The sequence below is a fragment of the Lipotes vexillifer genome, unplaced genomic scaffold (genome assembly GCF_000442215.2).
Source record: "Lipotes vexillifer unplaced genomic scaffold, Lipotes_vexillifer_v1.1 scaffold371, whole genome shotgun sequence".
NCBI lineage: Eukaryota > Metazoa > Chordata > Mammalia > Artiodactyla > Lipotidae > Lipotes > Lipotes vexillifer.
The window spans coordinates 1,974,828-1,984,588 of record NW_006786304.1 but is presented as its reverse complement, the minus strand read 5'-3'; the positions used below and the strand labels follow the sequence as shown (position 1 = coordinate 1,984,588).

At 46.8% G+C, this 9,761-nt stretch overlaps 1 protein-coding gene across 1 annotated transcript in view; it reads left to right on the top strand.

Moving 5' to 3' along the window:
- The window catches only part of RELB (RELB proto-oncogene, NF-kB subunit), a 29,746-nt gene that overhangs the window by 7,722 nt on the left and 12,263 nt on the right, over nucleotides 1–9,761 (top strand). Inside the window, exons 5-7 of the mRNA XM_007458548.1 lie at nucleotides 7,701–7,858; nucleotides 9,201–9,292; nucleotides 9,473–9,604. Of these exons, the coding sequence (XP_007458610.1) occupies nucleotides 7,701–7,858; nucleotides 9,201–9,292; nucleotides 9,473–9,604 (382 nt within the window). The remainder of the gene's footprint in view (nucleotides 1–7,700; nucleotides 7,859–9,200; nucleotides 9,293–9,472; nucleotides 9,605–9,761) is intronic.

Here is a 9,761-nt window from a genome sequence, read left to right as displayed (position 1 = left end):
GCTCCGCGGCATGCGGGATCCTCCCGGACCGGGGCACGAACCGGCGTCCCCTACATCGGCAGGCGGACTCTCAACCACTGCGCCACCAGGGAAGCCCAAACGGGGATTTTTTTCAACAGTGAATACGATCCCCAGTTGTTGGAATCCCCCCAGGCGGAACTGCAGAAACACGGATACTGAGGACCAGCTATAAGTTATAGGTGGATTTCCCACTGCAGGCAGGGTCGGTGCCCCAGCGCTCCCTCCCCGACTCCCCACATTGTTCAAGGTAAACTGTACTGCCGTGTGTGTCAAAAAGAGGGGAAAATAAGATTTTCAATTTGTATTTGGTAGTATTTGTGTACAGAAACTCTGGAAAGCAAAACAAATACAGGTGAATTCTTTTTTGGAGGCAGTGCTGAATGGATAAGGTACAGACAAAATTTTCAACTATACCCATCTTTATTTTATTTTATTTTTTATTTTATTTTTGGCTGTGTTGGGTCTTTGTTGCTGCGCGGGCTTTCTCTAGTTGCAGAGAGCAGGGGCTACTCTTCATTGCGGTGCATGGGCTTCTCGTTGTGGTGGCTTCTCTTGTTGCAGAGCCCAGGCTCCAGTAGTTGTGGCGCTGGGGCTTAGGTGCTCCGCGGCATGTGGGATCTTCCTGGACCAGGACTCGAACCCGTGTCCCGTGCATTGGCAGGCGGATTCTTAACCACTGTGCCACCAGGGAAGCCCTTTATTTTGTTTTAAAATTTTGAATCATATGACGTGGATCAAAACATTCAAAAATATGAAGTCATGTTAAATGAACATAATTTAAATTAAATTAAAATGAACAAAAGTCCCCCACTCCTGCCTCCAGGTTCCCCACCCACCCAGAGGTAACCATTGTTATCAATATTTCATGGAGCCTTTCAGGAGTATTTTATGATTAATGATTATACAGGCAAATATATATATACGTATATACTATCCCCCTTTTGTACATAAAGGGGAGCGCGCGTGCACGTGTGTATATAAAATGTGTGGGTTTTTTTGTTTTTTGGGTTTTTTTGGCCGTGCCACACAGCTTGCGGGATCTATTTCCCCAACCAGGGATCGAACCCAGGCCAGTGGAAACATGGAGTCCTAACCACTGGACCACCAGATTCCCTTCCAGAAGTTATTTGAGTGACACACATGAAGGAAATAATAGATGAACCGAGTCATTCTCTACAGCTCTGCTTGTAATAGCGGGAAACAGGAACAACCAAAATGTCCACCAATAGGAAACTTGCACAATGTATTATCCTATATCCACACGGTGGGATGAGATGGTAAAGAGAATAAGGCAGCTTCAGTCATGCTGATGTGAGCTCAGCTCCAAGATATATTCTTAAGTTAAAAAAAACACATTTTAGGACTTCCCTGACGGTCCAGTGGTTAAGACTCTAAGCTTACACTGCAGGGGGCACGGGTTTGATTCCAGGTGGGGGAACTAAGATCCTGCAAGCTGTGTGGCGTGGCCAAAAAAAAAAGTTAAAAAAAAAACCCAACTTCTGGAAGTGGGATTGCCCGTCAAAGATAATTTGACGGCTGTTGCCAAATTGCCCTGCCTGGGGGGGTTGCATGCATGACTGTCTCTCCCAGTGATTTCTGAGAGGCCTGGTTCCTGTGCCTTTCCAATACGGAGACTTCATGTGTTTCTGGATCTTTGCCCAAGTGTCCATGGACCCTGAATTATGTCCTCACCATCCCACCAGCCCTGGATCCCGGGCTCATCTGCTCCCTGACCTCCAGCTTCCTCCCTGGTGACCAGCTCTCAGTCTCCTCCAGATTTCCCCATACAAGACCGCCAGAGGGGTGCTGTTAAATTAAACATCCGCTCCTCTCCCCTGTTCAGAATCCTCCTTTGGCTCCCTAGCACCCTCAGGAGGAAACCCAAGATCCTCCCTGGGCCTCTAAGACCTTTCATGGTCCGGCTTCTCCTGCCCATTCCCATCCAGCCCTCATCACTCACCACCGTCCAGCCACCAGCCCTTTGCCTGTGCCATTCCTCCTGCCTGGAGCGCTTTCCAGCTGCAGCCTGGTCACCTCCTATTCAGCTGTGAGGCCTCAGCCCACCTCAGGGACGCCATCCCTGACCCCGGCCCCAGGTCCCAGCTCCCTCGTGTGAGATCTGTTTCCCTCTCCTCTTCCTCAGTGGGATTTGTACTCAGAGCTTTACTTGGGGGATTAGCAGAGCAACCCTGTCCTACCCCAACAAGTTTGGATTTTAGGGTCAGAAAGACTTGGGCTTTGGTCCTGGTACTGCCATTTACCAGCTGTGTGGATTAGGGCAAGTCCAGTGCTTCCCTTGGCCTCAGTTTCCTCATCTGTAAAATGGGGATGAAGCTCCTGCCCCCACAGGACACTGTGAGGAAACCAGGGAGATGGCCCAGCACTGGTGTGCAGGACCCCTTACTCAGACAGGTGGTTGTAGTTGTTGTTATTGGATTTGGCTCCAGGCGTTGAGGCCAGAAGTAGCGTGTTAGCGGGACATTCTGGTGAAAAGAACGGTTTACTTTGAAACGTATATCCCATCACTGGCTTTTCAGGAATGGACAAGTGTGGTACGTTAAGGGGCAATTTTGTAGCCCCTCATTTATCTTTAAGCATTTTGTCTGTTTTTCCAATTTGATAAGGGATATTTTTTCAACTTTATGTCTCAACTTTTTTGGAAAAATTTTAAACCTATGCAAAATAGACAAGGATAGCGCAATGAACACCCGTATCCTTTTGCCACGTTTGCTTTATGCCTCTCTCTTGGTTTATTTTTTTGGCCATGCCGCGAGGCTTGTGGGATCCTAGTTCCTGGACCAGGGAATGAACCCGGGCCCTCGGCAGTGAAAACACAGAGTCCTAACCACTGGACCGCCAGGGAATTCCCAATGCCTCTCTCTTTTTATTTTATTTTATTTTTTATAAATTTATTTATTTTATTTACTTTAGTTTTGGCTGTGTTGGGTCTTCGTTGCTGCACGCCGGCTTTCTCTAGCTGCGGTGAGCGGGGGCTACTCTTTGTTGTGGTGTGTGGGCTTCTCATGGCGGTGGCTTCTCTTGTTGTGGAGCACAGGCTCTAGGTGCACAGGCTTCAGTAGTTGTGGCTCACGAGCTTAGTTGCTCCGCAGCATGTGGGATCTTCCTGGACCAGGGCTTGAACCCATGTCCCCTGCATTGGCAGGCAGATTCTTAACCACTGCGCCACCAGGGAAGCCTGCCTCTCTTTATATAGGCATTTATGGAGGAAGATTTCAAAGTGAGTCAGAGATATGACACTTCACTCAAAATGTTTCAGCCTGTATCTCTCAAGAGCCATGACTTTTTTCTACAATGTAGGACCTTTTCTAATCACAATGCTGTTATCACATTCTATAAATGTAATATTCATGCAAGCATATTATCTAAGATTAAGTCCATAGTCTAATGATCCCAGCTGACCCCAAATATCCTTTATACCTGTTTTTTTTTTCTTGTCTGCTTGTTTAAAATCCTGTCCAGGATCACGTGCTGCCTTTAGTTACCAGGTGTTGCTATGGTCTGAATGTTTGTGTCCCCCCCCCCTCCAATTCATATATTGAAACCCTAACCCGGAAGGTGATGGGGAAGGTCCCTTCCACCATGTGAGGTCACAGTGATACCGTCTGCACCCAAAAGAGGCCCTCACCAGAACCCAATCGTGCTGTCGCCCTGATCTTGGGCTTCCAGCCTCCAGAACTGTCAAGAAATAAATTTCTGTTGTGTATACGCCACCAAGTTCATGGCATTTTGTCACAGCAGCCCAAACAGAGGAAGACAGGTGTCTTTGGTATCTTTTGACTTGGGTTCGTTCCTCAGTCTGTCTTTGCATTTCAGGACAGGGACATTTGTGGAGGACAGGAAAGGCGTTTTGTAGAATGTCCCACATTCCGGGGTTATTGGCTGTTTCCAGATTAGATCATCTTATTCATTTTGGTGGGAATACCCCAGCAGTGATGCTGTGGCCCCCTAGGAGTCTCACATCATGGCCATGGGGTGGCAGTTTTATATCTGATGCTGAGTTGGAGCCCGTGGTGAAGGTGGTGTATTAGTCAGCTCGGGCTGCCATAACAAAATACCACAGACTGCGTGCCTTGAACCACAGGAAGTTATTGTCCCACAGTTCTGGAGGCTGGAAGTCCAAAACCGAGCTATTGGCAGGGCTGGTTTCCTCTGAAGCCTCTCTCTTGGGCTTGCAGACGGCTGCCTTCTCGCTGTGTCCTCACTTGGTCTTTCCTCTGTGTCAGTACTGGTGTGTGTCCAGTGTCAGCAGTGTCAGCACACTCTTTGTGTGTCCAAATTACCTCTTCTTATAAGGCCATTAGGAGACTGGATTAGGACCCACCCTAAGGCCTCATTAATTTACTCACCTCTTTAAAGGCTCTGTCTCCAAATGCAGTCACGTTCTGAGGTACCGGGAGCTAGGGCTACAACATATGAATTTTGGGGGCGTGCAGTTTAGCCCATAACAGGGAGTGACCACCATTGAAAAGGTATGGCTTTCCCTTTGTAATTAGTACATTACCTGTGGGGTGATATTTTGAGGCTGTGTTTTCCCCAACTTTTTATTTCTAAGTCTTTCCAGACAGTTATTCTAGCTTTGTGTTGGTTTTGATTTCAAAGAGTTAGAACAGTAAATGTCCAACAGTAGGGGGTGACCTGACTCTGAATTTCGATTTAGTATTTTCATCCCCATCTTTTAGAGGAGGAAACTGAGGCTCAGAGAGTGTAAGTTACTTGCACAGGGGTACACACCAAATTCATTGTAGTAATTACTGCCATTTACTAAGTGCTCTTGTGTGCCGGGTACTTAGTACCTATTTTACAGACAAGGATGGTAAGACCAGAGAGGTTTATCACACAGACGGCCAGTGGTAGAGCCTGGTTTGGTACCAGTTCTGACTGACTTCAAGGCCTAACGTCTATCCACAATCTCGCATGACATCTCAAAGATGAAAAGCTTTCGTGACTTCCCTGGCGGTCCAGCGGTTAAGACTCCGAGCTTCCACTGCAGGAGCCGCGGGTTCTATTCTTGGTCAGGGAGCTAAGATCCCACATGCCGCATGGTGCAGCCAAAAAATAAGGGATGAAAAGCTTTCAGCCTTGCAGAAATGTTGCTTTTCAGAATCTCCTAATGTTACATCAGGGAGCTGGTTAAACTAATGGTTTTAACCCATCTGACTCAATGAAATTTGTCTACTCAGTATAAATTGTCTACTCATAATCATCCCTGAAATCCATAATGCCCCAACTTTAGTATGAAGGAGAAATAAAAGGAAAATTATACAGCCTATACAAGCACATTTATTTCAGTATGTAAATGCTTGGGCACAGCCTCAGGGAAATGAAAACAAAGTAGCAGCTGCTTTGGATCTCATTAATACAGCAGCGTGAATGCAGCCCGACCCAGCATGGTGGACTTGGCGGCTTAAATGCCACACGTCCAGCGTGGCCATAGGTGACAGGATTTTCCAAAATGGTGAACAATTGGGAATTCCCTGGCAGTCCAGTGGCGCAGCAAAAAAAAAAAAGGCCACCAAAGTGGTGAACAATTCTCAGTTCAAATGAAACCAGTCTTCTCTCAATTAACATGGTGATTGCAGTCCTTGAAAATTCAGTGTATTTGAAAGTTCTGGGAAAAAATACTGTACATGTAAAATGGAAGGAGGTTCTGGGTTCTGACCATTTAAAACAGGTTTGTCATTGATGTGAATGTTGGCGGGACATTCAGAGGTCTTGCAGGACTTGTGTGGGACTGTCCTGGTATTGCAGGCTGTGTAGCATCTGTGGCCCTGTACTGCCTGCTGTGGGTCCCCATCCCAGTGTCAACCAGAATTGTCCTCAGTATCCCAAACGCCCCTTAGAGGGCAGTACTCCCTCACTGAGTACTGCCCGAACGCACCTGTTCGTAGTATTTTATAGGCACGGGCTTTACACATTCGGAGCAGGCTTTTGTGGTTCTTTCATGCCAGTTAGGGCCCTGTGAGTGACCCAGGAAAGCCAAGCGGCCACGTGGGTCTGGGCCCTGTCTCAAGGGGCTAGTTTCTATCTGCTGCCCCACGTGGCTGTTGAGTAGAAGTCCAGCCCCAGTTGCCATAACTTCCCTTTTAAAAAAGAGAATCTGGAAATCTGGAATAACGTGATGTCTCATACTTTTAAAATGTAAGCTCCAGATTTTCCCCAACTTTTTAAAAACATGATTTTATTGGAGTATAGTTGATTTACAATGTTGTGTTAATCTCTGCTGTACAGCAAAGTGATTCACTTATACATATATACATATTCTTTTTTCATATTCTTTTCCATTATGGTTTATCACAGGGTATTGAATAGAGTTCTCTGATATACAGTGGGACCTTGTTGTGTATCCATCCTATATATGAGATTGCATCTGCTGACCCCAGACTCCAAGTCCTTCCCTCCCCCACCCTGCTTTTTATTCTGAAAAAAAAAAAATCCTTTAAATCTTTTTTTTTTCTAGCTTTTTTGTTTGTTTGTTTCATTGAGGTATAACTGATATACAAACAATGCATGTATTTAATGTACACATTTTGATGAGTTTAGATGAAAAAAATTTTAATCTCCAGAAAAATTAAGAGTACAATAAGCACCTGTGTACCCTTCACCTATACGTACCAGTTGACATTTTGCCCCATTTGCTATATCTGTCGCTCTCTCTCCATACACACAAACACACACATACACGCATGCACAGCGCTCACACACACACAAATACACATTGTGTTTTTTGCGGACCCATTTGCAGATAAGTTGTAAATATCATGCTATTTCACCTCTACATACTTCAATGGGCATCTCCTAAAAATAAGCTCCTGCATGTCTAGGACACTCATTACCATCCCTAGGAAAATTAATAATATTCCATAATATCATCTAATATACAGTCCATACTTAAATTTCCCAATTGTCCCCCAAATGTGTGTTTTATAATTGTTACCCCCCCAATCCAGGATCCAGTCAAGGATCCTACGTTGCATTTGGTTATCGTGTCTCTGTAGCCTCTCTCCTCTTTTTTTTTTTTTTTGAAATTGAGTTATATTTGATCAACTCTTAAGTGTACAGCTCTAGGAATTTTGACACATATATAAACACTGTGTAACTACCAGCCAGGTCAAAATACATGTTTTGTTCTCTTTTAACCCAAAATATGACACCCGTATTTTTATTGTCTTTCATGACACTAATATGTCTGACCAGATGACCATAGTTTGGGCTTTTCTGATGTTTCCTCCTGATCAGATTCCGGTGATGCACTTCTGAAGGGGCTGTCACAGAAGCGACGTGTTCTTCCCAGTACATCCCATCAGGGGATGCCTGTGTTACTTTGGGCCTGTAGTGGTGACACTGACCTTGATCATATGGTTAAGGTGGTGTCTACCTGGTCTCTCCACAATTAGTATGTTATCTGTGGGCTGTACTTGGAGACCTTGTGTGCATGCAATTTTTTTAAAGTCGAGTGGCGAAAGAAAGCACATCTGTGGGGCAGCTCTCATGTTATGAGGCCCCCAGGTTGGACGCCTCCAGTGTAGGATCCTGGAGGGGTCTTCAGCAAACATTCCTCCATCGTCGGTGGAGAGGGGAGGGGCGGGGAGCTACCAAAGGAGGCTTGGATGGGTGCAGGTGTTTGCAAAGGGACCCCAAGAGCACCTGTCTTCCTGCAGCTCCGGGATTGTGGAGGGCTGCGGGAGGTGGAGGTGACCGCGTGCCTGGTGTGGAAGGACTGGCCTCACCGCGTTCACCCTCACAGCCTTGTGGGGAAAGACTGCACGGACGGCGTCTGCAGGGTGCGGCTCCGGCCTCATGTCAGCCCCCGGCACAGGTACCTGAGCCCTGAGCCCTCACCCTGGGTCACAGAGATTTTGAGGGGCTGAGGATCACCCCAGAAAACCTTAGGAGCAGAGGCAGCTTAGCCAGACTCTCCCCACTGCATTTCCTAGATGGGGAAACTGAGGCCTGGGGGCTGTGGAGGGTCTTACCTAGGCCTGGAACCCTGCCACACATGCATTCACACGCATTATATTTATCCCCATTTTGTAGAGGAGGAAACTGAGGCTCAGAGAGGTGAAGGAGCCCAGATAGCCAATGGCAGAGCTGGAATTTGACTGCAGACCTGACTTAGCTGCAAGTCCCATTCTTTCTTTCGCTTTATAGTTTATGTTTTTAATTTAAAAATTTAAAGGTTCAGAAAGGGTGTGCAGTGAAAAATAAATTTCCTTCCATCTTTGGTCCTCTGGCCACCAGTGCCCCTCTCTGGAGGCAGCTAAAGATATGCTATGCATTTTTATTTTTTTCCTTCCCTTATGAATGGTAGCAGACATTTGCACCTTGTTTTTATGTTCCAGTACATCTGAGAGGTAATTCCTGTCAGTACATTTAGAGCTGTCCTATCCTTTTTATTGACTGCATAGTATTCCAATGTATGGATGCACACAATTAATTAAGTCCCTATGAATGGGCACCCACAATGCTTCCAATCTCTTGTTGCTCTATCACTGACTGTGCTTCAGTGAACAGCTTCACATATATACTCTTTCTTCTGCAGGATGAATTACTAAAAATGAAATTGCTGGCCCCAAGTCTGTGCATTTATACTTTTAGTGATTTATAAACTTAGTGAAAATGTCAGCTCCATGAAAGCAGGGATTTTATCTCTTTTGCTCCCTGCTGTATCCCCCAGTGCCTAGCATAGTCCCTGGCACACAGTAGGTGCTCAAGAAATATTGGTAGAATGAATGAATACTGCCATGTTGTCCTCCAATATGTGATTGCTGGGGCAATTTACAGTCCCGCCAGCAATGGGTGAGAGTGCCTGATTCTCCACAATGTCACCAGCAGAGGGTATTGTCAGACATTTTGATCTCTGCTGTTTTGATGAGTTTTTTAAAAAATTGGCATCACATTGCTGTTTAATTTGCAGTTTTCTTATTACAAATGAGGTCAACAGGTGCTTTCCTGTGGTAAAGATAAGTTCTCTCAAGAATTCTCCACACCCCTGAAAGGTTTGAACCCCAGTCCCCTCCCAATGCTGGGACCCCTGGGCCTGGGGGGGCTTCAGCCTCTGAGACTGTGAGCCCTGAGAAGCATCTACCAGAGCCGTCCTGTGGGTTAGGGCTACACCTGCCCCCTCAGGATTACCCCCTCCCCGCTTCCCCCCAACTCAGCTTTAACAACCTGGGCATCCAGTGTGTGAGGAAGAAGGAGATCGAGGCCGCCATTGAGCGGAAGATTCAGTTGGGCATCGACCCCTACAACGGTGAGCCCCCGCGCCTAGCCTCAGCATCCTGTCCTCCCAGACCCCTCACCCCGTCTGCCACCCCGTCCCCTTGCCTTCTCCAGTATCTGCCATCACCACAGCCCCATCCCTTCCCTGTCCCCCATCCCTCCACCAGGGTCTCCACGCCCCACACTCAGCCTTCCCATATCTCTCCTGCAGCTGGGTCCCTGAAGAACCATCAGGAGGTGGACATGAATGTCGTGAGAATTTGCTTCCAGGCCTCATACAGAGACCAGCAAGGACAGATGCGCCGGATGGACCCTGTGCTCTCTGAGCCCGTCTACGACAAGAGTGAGTCGAGGGTGCTGTTCCATTAGGGTTGTCTTTGGCTGCAGGTACCAGAAAGCCCCACATACAATGGCGTGAACAAACAGGGAGTTCTTTTTTTTTTCTCAGTTATTAAGGCCGTTCCTGTTGATTCAGCTGCTCAGCTATATCGGGGTGCTGG